The 27047-nt window shown below is 34.1% G+C and overlaps 1 protein-coding gene across 2 annotated transcripts in view; it reads right to left on the bottom strand.

The window, feature by feature from the left end:
- Positions 1-381: 381 nt before the first annotated feature.
- The window catches only part of barr (non-SMC condensin I complex subunit H), a 72456-nt gene continuing 45790 nt past the window's right edge, over positions 382-27047 (bottom strand). For both annotated transcript variants that reach the window (XM_081734300.1, XM_081734302.1), the window contains exons 10-13: positions 20445-20574; positions 15652-15804; positions 8619-8723; positions 382-4470 (exon numbers count right to left, since the gene is read on the bottom strand). In XM_081734300.1, coding sequence (XP_081590426.1) covers positions 4234-4470; positions 8619-8723; positions 15652-15804; positions 20445-20574 — 625 coding nt within the window. In that variant the 3' untranslated portion in view covers positions 382-4233. The remainder of the gene's footprint in view (positions 4471-8618; positions 8724-15651; positions 15805-20444; positions 20575-27047) is intronic.

Here is a 27047-nt window from a genome sequence, read left to right as displayed (position 1 = left end):
ATGGAGGAAATGCTGAAGTTTACATGGTATAAAGCCATGACGTACCCTCTCCAAAGCGACTTTTTTCCAGCGGCATTTTGCCCACTACGTGACTTTCACTATGTAATATAACAGCTAGCTGAGACACAAACACGTATGCGTCCAGTTTTGTTTCTTTATGAAGATTGTTTTAATAGGTGTTAGTGTCTGCAACTTGTTCCGATGCATTATGTTCAGCTTCTGTATCCTCCGCGTTGATGTGCTCATTGAATTCCTATCGTCAACCAATCAGTACTTCCATAAAATTCCTGAAACTTGACATAAATACTAATTCTAGAATCACAATTTTGATATACTATTCACAGGAAGTGAATAATGATGTATGAAATAACGTAAAATGCATTTACTAAATTATGCAATAAGGTTCATATTTTACATTAAAAAGTACAAAAGCTTTCACAGAAAGAAAAAGAAATGAGTGTTACTCTATATTAAATTTGTTATTTCCTTAAAAAGAATGTTAATTTAAAACCACAATTTACTATTTGAAAGTTCGATCAAGCTAACAGGATTTTGGTAAGAACCTAAACTAAAACCAAATATGAAGGAGATTAAGTATAAAATGAATTCAGATTATAATTATATTATGTCATTCTGGGCCATCCTTGTTACTGATTTGGAGTTGCAATTGTATTATTAGGACCCAATACATAAAGTATACCTTATGTGTCTACGCCGTCCAAAAAAAGACTCATCTATGCTGAGTATAGAGAATAGCACATCTTTTAAAAACGGGAAATGCATTATTTAAAAGAAAAGGAGAAAAATTATCTAGTCGTTTATCTGGAACGACAATTAATTTAGTTGAGAATGAATGACTGACAAACTGAAACTTTGTTTGTTTTAGCGTCCTTTTTGGTAGACTAGGTATGCATAAAACGTTCCAAAATTTCATTGCCACAAGAAGTTTCGAAATTTTGGTTTCGCGAGGAGAAACATAAGACAATATCAACAAGTTGTTAGAAAGTCAACTATTTTAAAATATTTTTCACATTTTAAGTACGAAAGTGTGACCGGCCTCGCAACACGAACAATTTATAGGACTTCAATTATTGTCAATAGTTTCAATGATTTCACTGTTAAGTGGTCACTTCATTTATTTTCGAACTCAGAATGACAATGATCATTCCCATTAATTAAAAACTACTGGCAGAGTAACAAAAAAAGATTTTGTTTTGGTTACGTCGCTGGATCAAGCCAAGTAAGACTTAGCTATATATATTTGATTCTGAACAAGTTAAGAATTGAAAAAACGTCCCACGGTTATGTCGTGTAGCCTAAAGACCACGGTGATGAGAACTGAATGAAATGGTGGAATGAAGAAAGTGAAGAACCAGGAGAAGACCGAGAAAATACACACACACAGTGTTTATTTATCATAAATCCTACTTGGTGCAAGCTTGGATCGAACTAGGGATCCCATGCACCAGAGGAGAACGCTCTACCACTGAGTTGCCGCGGGCCCCCAAGGATAAGATTTGCACTTAGAATTTGACAAATTCGCAGTTACGAAGTATTTGTACTTAAAGAGTTCTATGCCAAGCTTGGAGCAGCAGGCACAAAAAATTATAATTACAATTAAACCAATGTTAAAAACGTGAACAAAAATATTTACAACTTGTAAAATGAAAATAAAGTAAATATGGACAAGTTTCAAATCGTATGTACAGCGCTCCTCCCCGTTCTATCTTTAGCCAAATTTCAGAACCAATATCTTCGGAATGGACAAGCATTTTTCTTATCATTGAGTGTATTGAGTACTTATGTCATCTTTAATTTTTGATTGAATGATTAATATGGGGAATTAGTATTTCGTTTTCTTTCAAATGAAATTTAATTTGAATAATGTGATTTTACTGATTTCTTCTTCAAGTTTAGTTCACTGAATCTACAATATATATGTAAATTTAATATTACCTAAATTCAATTTGATCATTAAAACATAACAAAATTTGATGTTCACAAAATAAGGGTCATTTAAATGGATTTGAAGAGGACATCACTAAAATCAATTATTAAAATTCCAGTTCATTCCAAAGAAAACAGATAAATTATTTTTTATATAAATCAATTGGCTAAAACAAGAAAATGGCGCACGTACCTATACTGTTCCCAACGAAATTATGTTCTTTAACTTGGGGAACAAAATATTGTAAATAGATAAATTGATTAGGAGTAAGTACTTTGTTTTGTATTCTAATAATGAACATCATCCCATCTAAAGTTGGAATACTGGTCGGAAACTAAAGACACATTACGCCCTAATCTTAACTTCGAGAATTTTTAAGGCATAATGATCACGTGATGAATGATGTAATCACGGACTTCAACTCAATTAAAAGATATTGAAATCGCATTACGTGCTGACGAATTAAGGTACTACTAACAGGAATAAATACGGTACAAGTTTAAAACTACATACATAAATCCTTAAGTAAATTTCATGATAGTAAACAATGAAGTACTAGTAACATATCTCGGTATCCAATAATGGGTGGCCAATGGATAAAATTCTACAGAAACTTCAATATCAAAACAAATGTATTCCGATTACAACACAAAGAGAGATGAGATATATTTCTCTGTCCAGTAGATATATTTCTGACAAAATTTACTTGTAATTACTGAAGTTGGAATTTTCTTCTATTAAGTTATTACAAGGTTGACGAAGTTCCAGGACTGATGCTGGTGCTCTGTAAATGCTACGACAGGAAATTGTGTATCACGTGAGACAACTGCTAAGATATTTTTATTTGACAGGGCATATGAAGATTTGGTGAAGAGAGATTCTGTGTCCTAAATAGCAATCATCCAAGTACCACTGCAATGTATTTTTCGAACATTAAGTTTTGCTGTAAGTTAGGGAAATCAGTAACAGATTGACGGATAATCAGAATTGTTTACTCCACGAGTACCCTATCTTGTGCTCGTGCGTTTAAATGGTATGTCCGATTTCGTGATGGATGTGAAGAAGTTTCTGATGACCATGAAATGGACGTTCGTCAACCGGTCGTTTAGAAGATAATGTGGAGCGTGTTTGCGACCTCCTGCAGTCAGACCATCGCATGAATGAAGATATACTGCACATCAGACACGAAACGATCTGGCAGATCCTGAAAGAAAATGTGGGGACAAAGGAAAATTTGTGTCCCATTCTTTAACTGAAGAGCCAAAAGGTCAAGAAAGTCGAGCGCTGCACAGACCGGAGTTAAACCCTTTATTGGTGGATCATACCTTCACAGGCGAATAAACCTAGTGCTATCAATATGATCTATCAACAAAAAGGCAAAGCATAGGGTGGAGGGGAAAAAATTCATCACCACCCAAAAGGATTCGCCTCCGCAAATCAAGGATCATGATGATCTTAATACCCAAGGCATTATCCATAAGGAATGGGTCTTTGAAGGTGCTACAATCAACGGTTTATTTTATCGCAACGTTCTTGTTCGCTTGCTGAAACAAGTTCATCGCGTGATACACCTTCGAGAACGCAGCAGTTTGTTTACTCGTTACTCTCCAGATTTGGCTCCTGCAGACTTTTTTCCCGAACTCAAACTGAAGGGACAGCAATTCACGTTCAGTATATCCAGCCATCCGTGCCGACACAATTCAACCGCATTCAAAACGCATTTTCCTCGTTTTACCAAGACAAATTCATTTTATTCCTGATTCTCCTTCGTACTTGAAGTATTGAGAAACTAATAACACACACACACACACACACAAATCAATTTCAGTACAAACACTATGAAACGAAAAATGATGATCTTCCATTCTTTATTTCTGTGAGACACTGGTGTCGAAAACTGTCATGTTTCTGTAAAATTTCCTCTCAGAAGAATTAAAAAAACACAAGAGATCTATTATCTTCTAGTCCTTTTGTAATGTTTGAACTACGTTCACTAGAAAAATAAAGAAATCGCGTATAAATTGATTTAACTGTATTATATCTGGTCTTTAGTTCAATCAGAATATGTACAAAGATATAAATATATAAAATAAAATTTTATTATTAAAACATTTCTATTCAATCGTAAATCCATTCAGAATATTTAAAAGAAAAAAAATTATACAAGTTCTTTGTACACTTGACTTCCTCTCATCACTCCAATAAAATCTATATAAAATCAGCACTGCTTTTGTTCACTCTTATTTACACATAACTTAAAAGCGCTATATATATAATATAGACTTTCATCCTTGTTCTATAAGTAAGTCCAACATATCTTCTTGACCAGTAAGTTTTAGTGTCTTTTCATTACATAAATGGAGTAATGCCACAAACGCTAAAGGTACACTTAAATTTTCTGCCATTTTACTAGAAAGTCGTGCTGGAAGGTCGTTATACAAGTCGGACAATTGCATCGCTTTTCTCATGCAAACAGCCTCTCTTTCTGCTACTAATTTTGAATTTGGAGTGTTCGCATTTTCCTGTAATGAAAAAAATAAATTATAATAAATGATGCAGTAATATATATATATATATACACAAAATCTCAACATAAATTAAATAAATTACAAGTTTTAATGCAATCAGTTTTCAAATAGAAGAGGAAAGGCCTTCGGAAGTATTATTTGAGCGCCATTTTCTAAAAGAGACGAGCCAGAAATCTAAAGAAAAGATTGGCATAATGTAGACTGTTGAAGTTTAATTACCCTTCTTAGCAACTATATAAGACATAGACAAAGTTTTCGGTGGAACTCGAATAACTGTAATGCATCCAAATATTATTCCACCGGAAATCGACCCCGTGCACCAAAGGCACATGCTAACCACTAGATTAGCATAAATGAAGAAACGGATCGAATGTAGAGTATAATTGTAATTAAACGCAGAAAAACAAATTACGGGTAGAAAAGGAAAATAAGATTACCCTTGCTTCCACTGCTCTCCAATTATAAGGCAAACAACATATATTTCGACTTAACTGTTGTACTCATCATTCGGACCAAGGAAAAAAATGTTTAAAAAACAGAACACAATACGGAATTCAACAGCCACACACAAAATTAAAATAATTACACTGATAAATATACGGAATTTCAAAAACTAGTTTGTTATACTATTTAACATGTATTCGCAGGACCACAATCCCTTTTTCTTCAGAAACACGAGGACAAATTTTCAATGAATATGATCACCACATGAATATGATGACCATTACACTACTGATTCACGGGTGCGTGTTATTTGTAATAAATTGTATGTGCCATTCTTGAACTGTCGATTTTTTTAAATATCCTTCCTAATAAGGAATGCTTCAAAAACTAACATACTTATGAGGGATACGTCACATGCACACGTAACCACACGCAATACTTGGAAGTTTTGTCTTTCTTCCTTGAAATCCCTAAAATTGTTATAATAAGGAAGATTTGAAAATTGGATCAGACTTTTAGTCTAAAACGGATTCAAAAAATAGATTTAACAATAGAATTTTAAATTGTAGCTACAATGTAAGAATCTGTACGTCTAGCAATTTTGAGACTCCAAACAGAATTAAAAATAGCTGTATAATAATAGAAGTGTTTTTGTCAAGAGCGTATTGATATTTCCTGTTTGATCAATTTCGACTTCATGCTCGGAACAGGAAATATTAATACGCATATAAGGTTTATATATATAGGGTGTTCCAAAAGTAATGGTGAAAAATAAAACCAAGATTCTGGCACCAAAACGAGAAAAACGTTTATATGACATATAGTGCGGAAGTCGACAGGGGTGGAGATAGACAGCTTCGAATGTGGTGGGGAAAGGAACTTCACACTTAGGGAATGGAACTTGCCGATTTACAAAACTGCATTGAAAATGCGTGTGAGCAGTTACGCAACACACCGGGAGTGATGGAATGCATTCGAAACTCATGTTAGCTCGTTTGCATAGATGTGGGAGGACAGCACTTTGAACACCTTCTGTAGGAACGTTTTATTGTTAGCACGTACGACCTATAGTTTGTAGTGCTATTCTGTGTAAGATACTACGTTACAAATATAGTATGCGGTTGTGGATTCTGCCTGTTATTTCATCACATAATACAACTAGTTCTTACTTCTACCCTCTCTCTGCAAGTTTCTATCTGCTATATCACTTTCCATTGACCCCTGAGATTATGCAACCATGTTAAGTGATCTTTGCTTTGACTCCAACTGTAGATGTGCGTGCAATCGTGTCATGGATAACAACTTTTTTCTTTATGGTTTCCATCTTTACTGCACTGTTTCATTACCCCTGCCGTACAGACATTCGGTGAATCCTTAAATGACGTATGAAGACACTGTGGCGCATTTATGTAACATGCGTTCAACATTTCAAGCCGATATGATTCTTATGTCTTTCTGAACCCCATTCCTAATTCCTATCATTATTCCGCTGGCAGATGTGAAGTTCTTTTCCCTCCACATTCGAAGCTGTCTAGCTCCGCCCCTGTCCATTTCCGGACCATATGTCATATAAACATTTTTTCTTGTTTTGGTGCCAGGAATCTGAGGTTCATTTTTTACCATTACTTTTGGGTTATCCTGTATATATATATATATATACACGTACACGAAGTTTGCTTCACCGTTCTTTTCTTGTATTGTCAAAAAATTTAATGAAATTTCACGGAATTCTGATATAAAAATATACTGTCCAACTAAACATCAACATTTTCACCAATCCACTTTCTAGTCTATGAGTACATGAAGCGGGTAAGATACATATTAGAAGAACAGAGTATATATGGAACATCAGAGATTCTCAATCTATTTACTGCCTTCTTTATCTATTATAAGACACAAAACTTACCATTCAGAATTTCAACCACACAGCTTAAAGTCTCTCACAAAATAAAAGAAAAGAAAAAAAAAAAAGAATGAATGAAAGAAAGGAAAAACTTCACAGTTCAATAACAACACATGCATTTACATTTCGAACGGCACGCACTTGCGGGTCTAGTAGAGGAATTAGTAAAGATGTTCACCTAGTCCAGATGATTATTTTCTTTGTTCTGAAAAAAATTATAATTATGATATGGGAGATTTATCTTTTGAAGTTTATTCACATTTATTAGTCTTTTTAATTTTTTGTGTTCCTGTTCTGTTGAATTTCCTAAATGGCTTAATTCTTTTGTCCTGGTCCTGACGATCAATGCAACCATATACCCAAAAACTTCATGCTATAATAAATCCAAGGATCTTCACATATCTTCAACACTTTCCTGATTTGTATCTTCTTATCTTCTATTGGGAACGTGAACTGTTTCGAAAAGTAGGACGTACAGACATGGAAAAATGGACAGCCATTGAATGACTACATTTCAAAAACTACCAAATATAACATTCCGTTAGACCAATATCAACTAGTTATTTACGATATATATAATTGGCCGTTTTACACAAACGATAAAACAGGATACAGACACTTAATAATACCACTCATGTATTATAATGTTTTTAAGGCATACCAAAATAATAATAATAATAATAATAATAATAATAATAATAATAATAATAATAATAATAATAATAATAATAATAATAATAATAAACTTTCAGAAAAAATCATGATTTCATCACAACTTTGAAGAACCATGTTCACCTTGTTTCACTCAACCACCGGAAATATTCTTTCCACAGAAACTGTGACCACTACTTACTTTAATAATTTCCTGTTTTCAACACCTAAATAGCCTCAAATGGAAAAGTGTGTTCACTCGTCGGCTATGTACAATTAAAAACACATGCCTTTTGAGGTCTCCAGTAGGTTTTTCAGTAACGTAGATACCTTAAGCTCATTACGCTTCTTCTTTTGTCATTGGTGAAAGTGTAAATGATATTTCAACTTTTGGCCAGAGTGGTCGTGTCGATTGCTTTGTTCGAGTAAGAGAGATCTCCTATGACTGTCTTTCTATGAACGATGAAGACTTTTTGATAATTTGTACTTTGTTAATGTTAAGTTTTGTATCTACTAGGTGTTTGAAAGATCTGACGTTCGAGCATCCTAGTATTAGCATCACTGATATGTTCCTTCAAATGAACATGTGTTCTACTTCGTTGTATTTTTGCACACGCGAGATTTCATGAGGCACATGGGGAATCCAACGAATTATGGAAGAAACTACTCCATCCTGATGAATTTTCCTCTATGCTTTTATTCCATTTCGTTCCATTCAAGCAGCAACGTTTTAACATAGCAATAATGTTATATTCATAGCCAAAGAGAAATTAGTGTGATATACAACCGGTTTTCTCAATTTCTCGTAACGCCAATAATGTTCTCAAAGAACAAAACGGTACAGCAGTTTTCCTTTCTTTGATTTTTTAGATAGTGATGCTATAACCACGTTCTATTTAATTCTTACTTACATAGTAATTTCGCTGCTAACTGCAAAATTTATTTGGAAAATAACTTTTTTTTTAAACATTTTTTTAAAGTTGAAATTTAGGTAAATCAGATACGTATATGTACACAAATTGTTTTAATAGTTTAATTCCCGAAACGTAATATTAAAAGAATTCATCTGGTTTGTTGCCCGTGAGTATCTGTTTTGTTTCTGCTGAAAGTTTTATCTCGTATTTTCTAATAAGTATGAACTTACCTTATTTGCCTCTCCGTCCGTTAATATGTCCCAAATGGAAGTCTTAAGCTTCTTCATATCTATTTTCTTAGCCTGTTGTGCATATGGGATGAAAATACGAGGAACCTACGAAACAAGATTTTACATTACAAATTAAATTCTCACATACCTAAACAATAATTAGAATAACGTCCATCAAAATAAATTTTCATCAGGGTTGGCAAAAACCAGAGTTTTATTGAAAAAACAAAAAAAAAAAAAAAAAAAAAAAGTTGTTTGCTTTAAACCCCGTTTTTTTGGTTTAAATAATTTGCTCTATGTATTTATATTACATATGAACAGAAATAAGTTTGTTTCGCCGTGGTGTTGTTATGCAACAACGGGGTTATGCTAGAAGGGGTCACATAAGCTTAAAGCGGAATTCAAACCACTTTTCGGTTTACATCTGAGAGAAGTTGTTCTCTATTTGGGCTCGAAACCGGGACTAACTGGCCACAAATGCGATGAGACGCAGACTCATTCACGAAGAACTCCTGACAAAATTACGTTGTACTGATCTTTACATATTTGTTAAAAATAATTGTCCAGAGTCATTTCAGAAGGACAAAAAGATCAAAAAGATAAACAGTTGGACAATTGAAACCATTATTACAGAATTATATATACGCGTAAATCCGGAAACTCCCGCCTTAGCCATTGGGAAAATCCTGTTATTACTTTAAATGTAAAGCAATAACGAAAAAATCCCCTTATTGTTTGGCATGTAAAATTTTATGGTCAACGTATCATAATCAGTACGTTGAAACTGAGGTATTGAATTACAAATTTAGTATATAGATTCATTCAATTAAATTAAAACAAAGTCCAATCCAAGCTAATGTTGGAAGCTACATAGGCAGACGATAAATTTTGTCAATTGCCATCAATATATTTAAGCAACCTTGGCTTCTTTATAAAACAACAGGCATTCAGACATACAATTTGATTTCGTTTCGTGTGTTTAGGCTTAACATACGTATGTAATACAGAAGTAAGAAGAAGACTCGCTTTAAGTGACATCCGAACCGCTACTTGGTTTACATTTAAAAGAAGGGTCGTGATTCGACCAATATTGAACATGGGACGCCTTGATTAAAAGGTGAAAAACATAATAAAACTAATGCAGATAGTCTGATATGTGAAAATGTCACCATTAAGTTCATACGATTTAAAGCTTTTCTAGTTTTTGTTTACTTGTTTGTTTAAACCAGCCAACCCTTATCTGCATTATTGAAAATTTATTTAAATATTGATAAATGTATAAAACAAATGGATATATTGTTAGGTACACTAAATGCTAAACTTACTGATAACAGATACAAAGCTATCTTTTTTTTATTATTAAAATAAATGTTACTGTAAAGTTTGGCAATAGTAGTGTGTAGTTACAATTTATTTTATTTTCAGTTCCCGATTTATTTTTCCCCTAGCTACTCATTATTGACAGAATGTATAATAATAATAATAATAATAATAATAATAATAATAATAATAATAATAATAATAACAACTCTCAAGACTGGATTACAGAAGATGACCTGGAGAAAGGTTTATATGGTCCAATGGTCAATCTTTACAAGCACTATGTACCTATGCACTGCATTGAAAAATATGTTAAAATTGTTACATTACAGTGATTTCTTCCTATTACTTAGTCGAATAACTATGTATTTTTTCTTGCATATTGCTTTATTTTTCGTGGGAAAAAATTAGGAAGAATATGAATTTCCAGTGATAATAATTTAACCACTATATTATAAAAAACAAAATTTTGGTTCTTTACATAAGCTGTTAGAATGCCGAAACAGATTACATTCGATAACCTGAAATACACACATGCCAGTATCGAGTACCGACGTTGCTATCGTCTGACGAATGGATTAACTCAATTTCATTAACGAACACAACTTATCTGACATCTAGGGTGAAATAAGTATTTTAATTGTGAAGTGGTGGTGATTAATTTCATGCTAAGCATATAATCACTGTTTACCGAGATAGTTTTGAGACCAAACTGTATTCGTGTCGCAGAGTAATAATGATGCTATTCCTAAACAAGAGGAAAATTCCAGTCCTAGATGCCAAATTTACAACTTGCCAAAAATGCATGAAGTCCATTCAAGTGGACAGATAAAGATAATGATTAAATTCTGCTAAGAAAATATCAAATTTCAAAATTTTCGATTTTACATATTATAGTACATCAAGAACAATTTGTAAGAAAAAAAATTATCATCATATGTCAATGAGAACATAATACATGCACGAAAGTGTTAAGAGTCTTCATCCCGGCGAAATTAAAATACCGCTAATTTTACAGTAATTATGTGAGATCTTCAAATAGATAAAAGATAATCGAAATATGGAACAAGAGCGCCCTAGACAATATCCTTTTACATGAGAAACCGTTATTACGACTCACTTATCTGCTTTCGATTTCGAGCCATTTTGAAAATCGGCATTTATTTTCGCGTTTCTAAACAGCTGAAAACGGAAAGCCACTAGGTGACTTTTGATAACGGTAGCTCACGCAAAATAATATTGTCTAGGGCGCTCTTGTTCCATATTTCAATTATCTTTTGTCTATTTGAAGATATCACATAATTACTGTAAAATTAGCGGTATTTTAATTTCGCCGGGATGAAGACTCTTAAGCACATCTTAATTAATCTAACTAGCTTTTTTCGGTATTCCAAATTCAGTAACAATGCTGTGCTATCCTAGCCGAGTTGTAGGCCTTGCTAAAATCAACAAACAATTGATGTACCGGAGTATTGTATTCCATTTCTTTTCGAGTATTTGATGAATGGTATATATCTGGTAGACAGCTGATCGATTTCACCCAAGTAATCCGTTCTGATAATCTCTAATAATTTCATCTGCGCATGGGTCAATCTTACTAACAGAACATTTAAGAGGACTTTATGGGATATCGACAGAAGGGAGGTGCAACGATAATTATTACAATCAGTTTCCTCGCCTTTTTTTCTGAATTGGAACAATGATAATTCTTTGCACTCTTGTGGCAATTCCTCCTTGTTTCAGATAAAGAGAATGAGTTTATGTACATTATTCCACAATTTTTTTCCTCCAGCTAAAATTAGCACAGCCAGACACCCGAAGATTTGTTTCTTTAATTTCTTTACAGCAATTTCTATTTCTATTCGGTGCCGCTTTAGAATATACGGTGTTGTGTGCATTTCCCTTTCAGCATGAACATCAGTTTTGACTGCATGTTAAGCAAATTATCAATGAAATCTTTCGATTTATTCAAAAAGCTATCTATATCAGTGGTAATTGTTTCGTCGGCCTAATTTAGTATATCAGCGCGACGTCGATAGTCTGTCTTAAATTCGTTGATGCCATTATACATGTCCCGAGTGTTTTTGCTTTTGCTACTATCTTTAACTTCATTAATTTTAGGTTTCAAAAAATCGTGTCTCTTTCTTCTAAAAGTTCCGCCTGACGTTAACGAAATCTTGAGTAGTCATATCGTTCGGATTTTGTAGTCAACGCAGTTTTGCCCTTTTCTTCTCTGCTAGTTTAGTCCTGGTCATTTGTTCATAAGTATTTCCGCGTGGCCATTTTTCTTTTGCTGAAATTTTAATGCTATACCAAATTACAGCTCACCTATCAATACTAGTGCATTACGAAACTTCTAAAACTGAGAATCTATTCGACAGTTCAATCTAATATTCCTCTCTCGTCTGGTCCTTCTCTAACTTCTTAAAACTAAATCTCTTCGTTTTTAGATGTTGAATATTTCCTTTATTCAACGATAATTTTTCTTTTATTATCGCTAATACCAAATAGTAATCTGCTCTCTACACTACTGAAGACCAATTATGCTAGATTGTCTCCTATCTACTAAAACATGATCAATTCGATTGTCTGTTTTTCCATCTAGTGAGGTCCAAGTATATTTATGAACATTACGATGTGGGAATTTTGTACTCTTCACGATAAGGTTTTTGGATGTTGCAAAGTTCACGAATCTAACGCTATTGTCATTACTTTCCTTATGCAGACTTTCGTTCCCTATAATCGGCTTGAAAATATTCTCTCGTTCTACCCTTGGATTGAACTCCGTTAATAGAATTCTCATATGGTATCACGGGAGTTGGTCAAATACTCGTTCTACTTCTTCGGAAAAACTGTCTTTCATATCATCATTTTTATCTTCTGCTGGAGTATGTACACTCATGTCCAAAATGATTGTCGTATATCTATAACTGGCTTCTTGTAAGAATATAATTTGATAATAATTTTGGAGGGTACTTTTGACACTGATACTATGTGTATAATCGAAAAATGTATATTTGTGGTAAATTTTATAGGAAAAGAATTATAAATAAGAAAATTAGAATGAGTAAAACAAAATATTGCTAAATGGACAAGAAAGTTTTATTTTCGTTTTATTGTTCTTATTTACTGCTCTTTCGACATGAAATTTGCCACATACATGTCTTTGCCGATTATACAGATACTAACACTGTAAGAAATACCGGGCGAATTCGTTATCAAATTATATTCCTACAAAAACATATTTATAGACATGTGACAATAATTTTGGACATGAGTGTACATTTAGAACAATATCATACGATCGACTCTTAAGAAAGTCTAAGTCTATCGTTAACAAATTCAACCCATTTAATTGCCAATAATATTTGTTTATGAACGAAAAACCCTGTTCCTAGTTGATGATTGTTATTTTCTTTCCTGTAAAATAATGTAAAATTTCCGGATTGCATTTTTCCCTTTCCTTCCCATCTAACTTCCCGAACTCCTACCAAGTCCATCCTATAGTTCTCTAACTCACTCGTTAGGGATTTTAACGCGCCTGCCCTATAAGGACGGTTTCTGTCAATGTTCCTGAACAAATACCCCTCCCCCCCCTTTTTTTTTACAGGATGAGGTTGTTAGCTTCACGTGTAACCCTCAAACTGGAGGACCATCCCTTGTCTATCCGCGACTGCTTATTCAATATATTCTCAGTTATACTCTATATCCAGAGGCCTTGTCCTCGATTCACAACCTCAGGACGCGCCATTCCATGGCGGCAGGAACCCACATAATATCTTCTGTGAACAGCTAAAAAACTCTAACTCTTCTGTAAAATATAACAGACTTCCCATATTGTGAAGCATTTCCCTGACTTTTAAGTTCGGTATGAATCCTGTATAAGAAATAACGTATCTTAGTCAGTCATTCGCACAGTGTTTTAAAAGTTTTAATTTCAACATGATAATTACCTAGAGAGCCAGGGTGAATTATTTATTCTCTTCTTCTACCTATGACGAAAAATACAGATGACGTAGTATATTTAGGGAAATTCTCGACCAGCCATACTGTCCCATCCCTTTACGTCACTAAGCACTAAAAGAAAATTATGGGTTTACAAATATTTACATTCTCTGCTACTGAATGCTGATCGGCAAGCTGCGAGACAAAGAAAGGACCTTTTTTTAAAGCATGAATGCGATCATCATTTATTGTAAATTTACGGTAAGCTCCCCGAAAGGAAAAGGCTTCGAAAGAAATCAAAAGACAGACATACCTTAATATGTCCGTCTGGACTGGGCTACCAAATATTTTGCAAGAGAAGTCCCTCATTTTCCCTTTAGTTTATTGACCTTCCTTACGAAATATAACAACGGTAAAAGATGTTCCGAAAAAGTTTTTAAGAAATGTCCATCACGTATACTGTGGAATGTTTACTTAGGTGTCGAAATACAGAGGTGAATTTAACATTAAAAGAATAAGATTTCTTTAATGGTCAAGCTTCAAAATAAACTGGTGGTCAACCAACTTACTGAACGATAATAGATGTCTTACGGGAAAATGCAGGTTCCACAAAAAATGAGGCAGATCATCATGAAGATGGGTTTTATTGTAGTCACTCTGGAGCTAATAAGGTGAGTTGTGAATGTGACAATTTATATACTGGTAAGTAAAACTAGAGTATTGAAAACAATAAAAGAACATGTTCGAGATATGAAGGGAACAAGACTGTTCAAACATTTGAATACTTCGAAAAGCATAATTAAAGACGTAAAAATTTTATACAAAACATTTTCCACTATAGACAGACTTGACTATGAGTCGTTTTTTCATTAAGACACTCTTTTATGGATTTTTAGAGGAGTCCCGTACCTATCTAATTTTTCTAACAATCTTTTACAGTCAAATAAAAGTATACAAAAAATACCCAGTTTCTACATTCGCAGAATGGAGGCTTGCGAATTTTAAAGACTACATAGGTTCAAAAAAGATTCGAAAGTGAAAGTGTACAAAAAGCTTAGTATCCGCCATACAGTAAGCTGTTCTAGATTTTTATTAACTTCTAGGTTTGGTCTGACAATAACATAGGTCTGCTGCTAAAATTATAACCATTTTTGAAAATTTGGAAAACACATTTGGTAACATTTCATTGTTTAAATGTCATATGCATTCGGTAACACAAAAAGATATACTATATGTCTATTTCCTCTTCGGTACATCAATGCAAGATCTGGTTGATATTATGAAGTTTATGAGGTGAATTAAGAATGCTAATTCATCTTTTGGCAAGCCAAAATGAAATATTGGAATCAAAAGAAACATTTTCGAGATATGAAGACAGCGGTCTCAGGCCTGTCCGAGCATTTAGATACTTCGAAACAAAGTTAGGGGAGTAAAAATTTGACATAAGACATTGTATGAAAACAAAAATATATTAAACAAATAAATTAAATAGTGGTATTGTTGATGATAAGAATCGATCTCTGATCAAGAGAAGAAAAAACCTTCATAACAGAACTTCGTAAATATGCATTTGTTAACTAATTCCTATTGGATGAAGCGTTTGTTCTGCAGAATGCAAAAGCGCAGGTATTTTGGTATTGTAATGAACACTGTTCATAAATTTTTTTCACAAATTGTACTTTCCAATAACTTAAGAATATGAAATGGCAACGCTGACTGATGTAAACACGGCAGCAGTTGAATAATATGAAAACTACTTCATTCTTACCTTATTTGGAGGTGCCACAAGGTCATCCCATGTATACACAGTTCCATCTGCAACCTCTCCTTGTGTTGTCACAGGGAACGAGTGGACATCGCGATTACTCATATCTGCCAAGACCGTGGAATCAGCATCTGGATCAACATCCACATCGTCATCCTAAATTTGAAATCAATGAATAAGTTAATTAGCAATATTCAATCTTGTATATGCTATAACCTGATTTGTTATATAAAAATGAAAGCAATCATATTTGTCATTGAATCACGGGGAAACCGCCGAACAGAATGAAACAATTTCTTGAATATACGAGGAAGGATCAAATGAAAACTTTAAAAATGCTATCAAATGCGTAAAGTTGGACGACTGTTTCGATACGTGGCAGTAATATGCCTTAAGTTGCACTTAATGTCCGACAGATGGCACAATGTTGCCCGAAGAACGACGAACGCAGGAACGTCAATATCACTTTCCACATGTATCGCGTTAGAACAATATTCGGTGACCTGATTTTTGAGTAGTGAAGGTATGAAACCAATTGAAATTCATCGCAGGATGGCAGCAAAGTATGGTGATTCGTGTTTATCGCTGCAGAAAGTATATGAGTGGTGTAGGAAGTTTGAAAGTGGCATAACATCTGTGGAGGATGCTCCACGGCCGGGAGAGGCTCACTGCGTAGTGACCGACGATAACATTAAGTTAGCGGTACAGCTTGTAAAGGAAAACAGGCGTATTACACTGAAAGAAATCCACAATCATGAATATTAGCTTTGGTTCAGCTCAACACATTATGTATTATGTTCTGCATTTCAATAAGGTGTCTGCAAGATGGATCCCACGCCAGTTGACTGTTCAATTGAAAGATCGTCGCGTCGACGCCCGTGAAGAACTTTTGCGTCGTTTCAACGCAGAGGGTGATACATTTCTGAACAGTATTGTTACAGGCGATGAGACCTGGGTTCACTATCATCAACCAGAAACCAAAAAAGCAAGCAAGAAATGACGGCATAGCTCTTCGCCGAAGCCAAAACAATTCCGCACTCAACTATCAGCTGGAAGTGTCATGCTCTCTCTCTTCTGGGATGTAAAGGGAATAATTTTGGAAGAGTACATGAAAAAAAGGAGTGACGGTAACCAGTGCCTTGTATTCAAACCTGCTGAAAAATCAACTTCGCCTTGAAATCAGGCACAAGCGACGAGGACTTCTGTTCTCAAGTGTACTCCTACTGCATGATAAAGTCCAACCGTATACTGCCCGTTTGACCGTTGAGACTATCGATGAGATCATATTCGAGTGTCTTATTCATCCACCCTATTCACCAGATCTTGCCCCCAGTGACTTTCATGTGTTTGGACGACTCAAAGAAGCTATGGAAGGAAAGGATTTCAATAGTGATGAAGATGTGAAAAATGCGGTGCATGAGTGACTACAATCTATTAAAAAAATATTTAAAAAATCCAATTGGTATCCATGCACTCTCGAAGTGGTGGAATACTCGCATTCAGCGTCAAGGGGACTATGTTGAAAAATAAAAGGTAAGATTTTCCTTTCATTGTTACATTCTAAAATGTATTGCACTTTTAAGTTTTTCATTTGATCCTCCCTCGTCGATATCACCTACCTCGAACGGTATTTTATCCGTTACTTTGATCAAAATGCTTATCCTAAGGGGAGGAGCGGAAGGTCATATATTATGCGTAAAACTGTGTATCCCAAGCTAGAGACAGGAAACTCGGTACATAAATTCCTCATTAAAATTAAACGGACACGTGTCTTAGTGTTTTGATAATTTTTCTTTTAAAGGGTGGGGGCAAGACATTTTATATTTATGTTATATATAAACATATGTATGTATGTGTGTATGTTTTTTGAGGATAACTCTGGAGCGCTTTCATCAATTTCCAAAACCTGGTACACATATGATTTACAATATGGAAATAGACATTGTGGAGTAGCATATCTCTATTATCCTCGTGTACAACTGCTCTCCCATGACGCCAAACAGTAGGTGGCACAGAATATTACCAAACTCAAACTCAAATGAAATGAAATCTTTGTTTTACGTCCCACGGGTATGCCGGTTAGGCTAAAGGAGACGGTGATGATGAGTAATGAATGAAATGGTGGAATGAAGAAAGTGGGAGGAAACGGGAGAACCCCGAGAAAACCCACGCACACGGTGATTGTCCACCACAAAGTTCACTTGGCGGGGGCTGGGATCGAACCCGGGACCCCAAGCACCAGAGGTGAACGCTCTACCACTGAATTACCAAACTCAATGTGGGGCTTGTTTACAGTCAATCGCAGAGTAGTCTATGAAACTATTTTGTTGTTGTTGTTGTTGTTGTTGTTGTTGTCATGCTTTGTGGGCATTTTTGACGCTTGTGTGTGTGAAGACAGTGGAATCCAAGTTTTATTTTGGTCAGTGAAAATTAAACAACCGACTCTAACACTAAAGAAAAGGAAAGGAAAGAATGTTCTTAAATTTTAAAACCTTGAAAATTTAAGAAGATAAAAAGATGATGCTTCCATCCATGTTAAATAGAAATTATTATTTTTTTTTTTTTAAATGTGACGTTTCAATTGCTTCGGGAAGTTTTGGACATACGGAAATGTCGGAGAAAACATTGACAAGATAGGCTGTGCCAGTGCGAGGGTGAGTGCTGACATTATTTGGGTGCTATTTTGCGATTACGAAAGGAACGGAACTAAGCCATTGATTTTCTGAGTAAAACGTCTCAAGTATACTTATTTTACAGAGACTCGGTGAACCTCTGAGCCGCATCCCAATCCGACTATCCAGCTGGTATGAGAGATTTACTCACAGCGGTTCTATATCAATGAAATATATACACAAATTAATAACAGATAAAATACATTTGCATATAGCGTCCCAGGAACCTATGACTTATCTCGAAGACCCTTACGAATACTATCACCTTGAGACAATAAAAATAGTATCTGTAACAACTTATGTTCGCAACAATTACATTAATTCCAATTTAAAGATTTTAATATTGGGGAGTATTTTGGTAGGAGTTTTGACAATATATAAGGAAACGAGTTTCTAACATTTTTAGGCTTGCAGCACTTCTTTTCAGAAGTAGAATCTTACGGATTTCCTTCAAACTTTCGGGTTTCATACTTTATTCCTCCTAGATCTTCTAGCAAATTTTGACAACCAGTTGGTGATTCCTATTCTAAGAAAAGAAATTATAATACATTCATGCAATTTTTGTTATAATTAGAATTTTTCTTTGCAGTTCGACACTTCAAAAATAAAAAATCTATAGTAGATTACAAATAAACAATAACACTAATGACATACATCCTATAGTTAGATCATTTAATAGTGGTAATGGAATGTATACTTCCTTACCCATAGTACGGAAATTCACTAGGTACTGAAATTTAACACATACAATAAATCATTCAAACCATTCGGAAATACGTTTCTGTATTTTATATGTGTAATACGTAACGTATACAATACATTAGTTATTAACTTGTTTCAACTAAATTGAATAAAAACATTAGATATTTACTAGTTCTAACTAAATTGACCAACTACTTTATAAAGTTATCAGGTCATTCCAGAAGCCCTGTTTTTGGGTTTCTATGGCAAATTACCACTATAAAGAACTAACAAGTAAATGACAAGTGTGTCTTTTGGTGAAGCGTGAATCGTCATGCATATAGTACAATCAAATTGGAATTATATAATAATGATTTGAAAATAGAAAATGACACTAAGCAACGCGTATATAAGAAATTACACGGTGTGCGGATTTCGAAAAGCTAAAACTGGAAAAGATTGCAGCAAATATTACTGAAGTGTATCTGACAACAATGAATGTACGGAAATGTTAGAGATGCAGGGCCAATATGAATACCTATGATGGTTGTGGAGTTCACAAACAGTGGGTTGTCCAAGGGTAATATGAGCTGTGGCACAATCCATGAGGTCTAAAAGTATACGCAACAACTTCAAAAGCGAAACATGTGTTGCTATACTGGGAGAGGAAAGTGGCAGTGTACTGATTAGCGCAATAGCACAATAAGCCGGAGACCCTGGTTTGATTGCCGGGTCAGTTCAGCACCGCATCACTCTTTAAATTTACAATTACGGAATTTTTATCGACTGACAGCTATCTTACTTAGCAAAAGTTGCGGTTACTGAATGTACACGTTTCTCGAAGGTTCACAAAACTTTCGAAAATATATTTTTTTTAATAATAAAAAAAATATAACTTGAAATGATGTTTCTGAATACTTTGATTCAAAATACTTTCATGACAGTAATCATTAACAAACAAGCAAAACGACTGTCAAGACGGCAAAAATATGTACAAAACACTGAAGAATGAGTAGCAAATTAAGCAACATTTCCTTTTTGATTGTTATTATTGTTAATATACATGAATATACTGTTTCAAGGCAAACCAGTATTTATAATGATCTGAAACACAATTTCTAAAATATTAATATAAATATTCAGTCTACAGTTTTTATACATACAGGTAGGTATAATTAATAAAATGAAAGTCAAATTCAAGAATGTACTAGATCCATAACAAATTAACATAAAACCATGGCCGTAACTTTCTCAGTACCTTCTTATAAATTTCCATTATTTTTTATCTTGTATTTTGAAGAAAATCCGAGTTCTAATGAAAACTACAGAACAGACAATCCGAATAAAAAAATATTGAAAGACTACTTCGTTGAAATGTTAGAATTAATGATGGCAGTACAAATTTGATTTAACATTTTCTTCAATTAATCTATCATGCCTTACCTTAACATTTGGACAATAATTCTGGCTGTCAAATTCATTGTTATAATCGTAATGATGTACACTATCATCTACTTCTTGTGTACCACTGCTAGATTGGGGTTTAACCATTATCTGTTTTCTCGCAAAGAGCCTATAAGCAATTACGAAACACAAATAAAGAACGAAATACAATAAATTATTTAAAATTTAAATAATGTATTAAATAATAGAAACGAAAAACTCAAATATACTGAAAAAAATATATTAATTATAATATACTATGTACTTTACTCCACTAAGATTTCCGTTGACCTTGAAACAACTGTCTTGCTGTCTTCTATTATAGTACCAAGGAAGTAAAGAAACTAGAAGCACTGAAAACTGAACTAGAAATATAATGAATGAAGAAAAAACTATACAGAAAAGAAAGAGGACGTTCCTTGATACTATAGTAATGACAGCAAGGCAAGCTACCGAATAATTTATAGACATATACAAAGCAATAGAAATCATGGTGAAATAAGGTACCCAAACAATGCATTCATTTTCTGCGTTTAAATTATGATCATAAATAAATAAATAAATAAATAAATAAAATATTGTTTAATTCCACTCAAAACTTACACTTAAAGCGTTATTCACCGATTTTTTCCTAATTTTATATTATCTCTAAATCGAAAGATAATTTAGCGGACCTATATCTAGTAATTTTAATTTTATTTATTTATTTATTTTATTTTATTTTATTTTATTTTTATTTATTTATTTATTTTTTTTTTTTTTTTGAGTTTATCCAGATCCGTCTCAGAGAAGATACCATCGCCTGCAACAGAGATACGTGCGGAGATGATTTTTTTTTTTTTTTTGTTTTGTTTTTTTTAGACGTTTGTTTAGATTAAAGAAATGACGAGGATATTATAAAGCTAGATAGGATCTAACAAATGAGTTGATTGACGTTGTAAAACTACGGTAGACTTTCAAACTACGTGACTTGAATATTAAAACCGAAAGTAGTAGATATATAACTCCGGTTGCAATAGAGGAATAAGGTCGCAATGGAGTCTATTCTCCAGCTCCTGAATCCACATCAAAAAGGGTTTTTCGCTCTCTCTCAGAATTATTACTATATAGAATCAATGTTAAAACCAGAAGCTATACTACTTTTTACTGCTTCCGATTTCAGTAGGAGAATAACAGCTGACATGGAATGTATTCGTGGGCTCCTTAACCCATATCAAAAGACCGTTTGTCGCTTCCTATTAGCTTTCGTTCTATGGGATCCAATATTGGAACAGGAAGTAGTATTAAATATCAACCACTTTTGGTTGCAATAGATGAAGAAAATCGTAGACAGACCCTATTCTTCCGGTACTGAATTCATACTAAAGAAACTGCTTCTCGCTATCTATTACCGTTTTTTCACTACGGTGTTGAAACCCGAAATCGTAGATTTCTACCATTTTGGGTTTGAATAGAGGATCAGGAAAAATGGACCCCATTCTTGAGATCGATTATTATTATTATTATTATTATTATTATTATTATTATTATTATTATTATTATTATTATTAAAAACTCGCTTTCCTTACAATGTTCACTTTGATACCTGTCAACAGACAGAGGACATTGTCATTTTATAAAAATGTACGTGCGAATATAGTTTGAAAGCTAAATAATAAACTTTTGTTTATGTTGTTGGTGCTTGTAAGTTTCTCTTTATTTAAAGATGACATAATATTGTGAACAAGGCTACAGAATAAGTACTGAAAACCGTATAGGAGAATTCTTACAGACGCAATCAACGAACCAAGTTTTTCTCTTATCTCATTAATAATTCTTATGTAATGGTTAAGCCAATTCACTTCACATTAACAATCAGCGTTTCTAATGATCAAGACTTCCTTCCGTTTATAATGATTTTTGTTGGTTGGAAAGTACACGTATATACAAGTATCAGATATCCGTATACTTGCAGAAAATAACTCGAACGCCTGGCTCAAATACTAATACGAACGTAAGTAAAAAATTATCCGCAATGTAGCTATAACTTTTCTTACATTGTCCATACTGGCCTGTCCTCGTGTGTTTTGCTGTTGTGGTCATGGTATGAAGGTTCGATCTTAATTCCTCCGTTTATCTTCCTTTTGTTGCAGACACATCCTGGCCGCTCCATTAAAAGTTTGCACCAAAGAGGAACAACGAGCAGTGATTCGGTTTTTGTGGTCGGAAGGTGTATCCGGGGTCGCAATCCATCAGACTTTCGGCACAATACGGAAATAATGACTTGCTGCAACGGAGTGTCTACCAATGAATTGAAACATTTATGGCAGTAGATGGTCGTCCAGCTCCTTCCTCGTGCGTAACACTTGTGGGACCATTTTTGAATTTTTCAATTTGAAAATTTGAATTTTGAAAAAGTATAACTTATACGATGTTGGAAGGTGAACAAGGTAAGTAAGAGTTACGAATTAACTTGATAAGCTTTAGTTAATAAATTACACTGTTACCTATACAGATCTCATTCACTAGAACTCACGGCCTCGTTAGAAACGTTACTCAGCAAAGCTGCTCTCAAGGAACGAATGAATTGTGAAACACAATATTGGATACCGGTACATGAGTAGAAATATCCGTTTCAGAAACCGAAATACTTCGTTTTGGTCTCGCAGTACGCCGGGGATGTTATCGAAGGAATTTGTTTTACATAGCAATACAGGTATTTATTTTAAAAATAAATATTACTAGCAAATAGTGAAAGCATTATCACATAACATTAAAAAAAGAAAAAACTAAGCACTTTTACTAAACGATTCACCATAGCTACTTTTCTGTTCTTCAATTATGTTCTTGAGGAGAGGGGAAAAAATCAGAGTGCCTTCACAGCTAATTTTGTGTTTATTTTTACTTCCGTGTGATGGTAGGAGAGAAGAAAATAAGGTGATTGTGAAAAAATCGAATTCGAGATTTCAGATGATTTATGTTTCATATCCCCTACATGCCAAGACACGGATTTTTGGATGTCTGTATGTCTATTTGTCCTATGGTCACACGATTCAACGTCTATCGAGATCAAATTTTAAGATTGAAGTTTTTATAAGATTCTCTAAGGGCGCTTTTCAATATTTCTTCCTACCCTCAAAATAAGGATAGTCTACTGAAGAGTAAAAATCAAAATCTGCGATTTTCTTGAAAATAGTTCTGACAATTTCCTTCATATTTCATAGATCAATGTTTTATTAACAACTCTACTTTGTAGGTAAAATCCAGAATAGATAGTTTACTCTAGGAATTGGTTCTTTCTGGACGATTTTTTCTAAGAAAAGACTGCAGATTTCCTCATATTTCTTAAATATATATTTTATGATATTAATAATATTACACTGTGGCATAAGTGGTTTCTCTTAAAAATTCAGAAGAGATAATTTACTCTTGGAGGTGACTTTTTTTTCAGAGAATTTTTTCAAAAACGACTATGGCGTTTTTGTTTATATTTCGTAACTTGACAATATGGAGTAACTCATTTCTAATGAATAAATCTACTACCAGTAGTTTACTATTTGGGGGAGGGGGGGTTATTTTGGGTAATTTACTCGCAAACAATTCAAGCTATATTGTTCATTGTTCATATTTCATTAACCCGCCGTAGCACGCGCCGCGGAGTCACATTTCGCGTATAGAGAAACATTAGTTTTCTTAAAACTGTTAAAAGAGTTTGCGCTGTAAAATATACTTGGGCAATTGAATATATATATATATATAGTGGAGTCTCGTTAATTCGGACTTGGATAATTTGAACAGAAGTCCATTCCCCTTGAACACTGTATTGAAAAAAATACTAAAAAATCGTGGATAAATCGAACTTTTGAACCTGTTTTGGATAATTCGAAGTAAATACAGTTGAAAATTTTTAATGTTGGACAGTTGTAAACAGAGAAATACAGTTTTAACGTGTTTTCAGTTATACAGATGCAGCCATAGAGAAGAGTAATACAAAAGATAAATAGAAAATCTATGTAATGATAAAGATGAAGGTGAGTTGGGGAAGAAGTAAAGATAGAGAGCGTGTGACAATCTCATCTTGTTTCAGAATTGGTTGAAAATTTAAGATGAATTTTCGATGAAGGCAACCAAATGTTATTAATATCGTATTCCACACAATACATGAAATTCAAGATTTATTGACCGTACAAAAACAATCAAATTTAAGCAAATGAGGTTTACTTCTTAAAAGTGAGAACAGAATATTTAAATTGTTACTGGTATTTAATTGTTTGGGCTATTCAATGTATGTTGTAGTATTGTACGTAAATATATTTTCCATTATACACGTAGTTTGAATTATGTGAAGTCAATGTCGTTTGTTAGTTTGCGGTATTCGATCACGCAAATAATAAGCTGCTTTAAAGATATAAATATGTCCACCATATGAATATGTTTTTGATGCACAGTACTTTGGTTTGTTTGTTGTTATATATGTGAAAATGAATGTTGTTGGATAATTCGAAGTTTATTCGTGTCCCTTGGACTTAGAATTAAAAAGAGTCCACTGTATTAAACAATTTAATATTGCTTCAAAACAAAATACACATTAAAATAAGATAAACAAATATTGCGGAGTGAGACTCCACGCTCGTGCCTTGATGTTACAATTGACCACGCGTGCTATGGAGGGTTAATAACATAATGCTGCTTAAATCACTTCTCACGAAAATTATTCAGAAAAAGTAGTTTACTTTTTTCTTTAAGGGGAGGAGGGAAATAGAAAATTTCCTCAAATACGACTCATTCTATTTTGTTGATATCTTATATGCAAATATTTCATTAATAACTTTAATATATGACACGCCATTTCTTATGAGAAAGCTCAGAAAGGATAGTTTATTTTGGAGCGGGTTTTTTTTTTTTTTTTTTTTTTTTTTTTTACGAAGTTTTCCGAAAACTTAATTTTGTTCGTATTTCACAAATAAATGTTTGAGTAGTAACTAAGGCATAACGTGATTTAGTTTAACAAATTAAAGCGAAAACCTTTAATGTGGGCGAACTGGAAGTTGTTGCCCCTTTTCATTGTCAAAGCTATCTAATCTGAACTTACTGTTTGAAGTCGGATTCGAACACTACTTAAACGAAGTTTGTCGGTTGGAATTTAGCGCCGAAGCTAAGAGACATGTACTTACCGTTTAAGATGTTTGATTGATTGGGGGAATAATGGGGACATCAGTTACGTGGCCATTTGTCCAGTTTAAGATGCAATCTGAACCACAGTAATGCCTTCACGTTTGAAGGCTTTCACAGCGTGAACGGACCGCAGGATCTTGTGTACTAAAAATCACCACACCAGTGGGGAGACTCCTTAGGTTTGTATCCGAACAAGTACCTCCAGTACAAGAATCCGAAACCACGCTGTAACCCCTCGGCTACGAAGGGGATACTTTCTCCTTATTTGAAGAAGCGTTTCAAGAAGAACACACAGTATGTTTTTATAGCGTTGTGTGATAATATTTTCACAATATTCTGGTACTTAATTAGTTTTCCATACTCGCTTGGAACTTTCTTTATTCCAATCACGTGATCAGCAAAATAAATTTTTATTTACTTAAATCTTACGTCTCAAGTTCTAGCCTTTAGGTTAAAAAGATAATGAGAAATGAACGATAATAATTAAATGAATGGTAAGTGTAGTACATGGCTTCCACAACATGAGAGGAACTAGAACCCGATACGGGCAAGTCTTGCAATCGCCAGATCTTACAGCTCGATCAGGCTTGTATATCGATATTTAGAGTACCATCTGTAAACTTCTTTCAAAATACAAAATAGGAGTCTTCGAAAGAGTCCACAGAATTAAAAGAAACACACACACACACACACACACATATATATATATATATATATATATATATATATATATATATATATATATATATATATATATATATATATATATATATATATATATATATAGTGTAGGCAATATATGATACGGGCTATCCAAGTACATATACACTAAGTGATCAAAAGTATCCTAACACCCCCCAAACAAACATTTTTCATATTAGGTGCATTGTGTTGTCACCTACTGCAAGGTACTCATTACCAGCGACCTCAGTAGTCATTAGACATCATGAGAAAGCAGAATGGGACGCTCCGCGGAACTCACGGATTTCGAAGGTGGTCAGGTGATTGGGTGTCACTTGTGTCAGAAGTCTGTACGCGAGATTTCCACACTCCTAAACATCACTAGGTCCAACGTGTCTGATGTGATAGTGAAGTGGAAACGTGAAGGGACACGTACAGCACAAAAGCGTACAGGCCGACCTCGTCTGTTGACTGACAGAGACCGCCGACAGTCGAAGAGTGTCGTAAAGTGTAATAGGCAGACATCTATCCAGACCACCATCACACAGGAATTCCAAGCTGCATCAGGATCCACTCCAAGTACTATGACAGTTAGGCGTGAGGTAAGAAAACTTGAATTTCATGGTCGAGCGGCTGCTTATAAGCCACACATCACGCAGGTAAATGGCAAACGACGCCTCGCTTGGTGTAAGGAGCGTAAACATTGGACGATTTAACAGTGGAAAAACGTTGTGTGGAGTGACGAAACACGGTACACAATGTGACGAT

The sequence above is a fragment of the Thermobia domestica genome, chromosome 12 (genome assembly GCF_964235325.1).
Source record: "Thermobia domestica chromosome 12, izTheDome1.hap1.1, whole genome shotgun sequence".
Taxonomy (NCBI): Eukaryota; Metazoa; Arthropoda; class Insecta; order Zygentoma; family Lepismatidae; genus Thermobia; species Thermobia domestica.
Note: the sequence above shows the minus strand (reverse complement) of the source record. Positions and strands in the feature narration are given on the sequence as shown.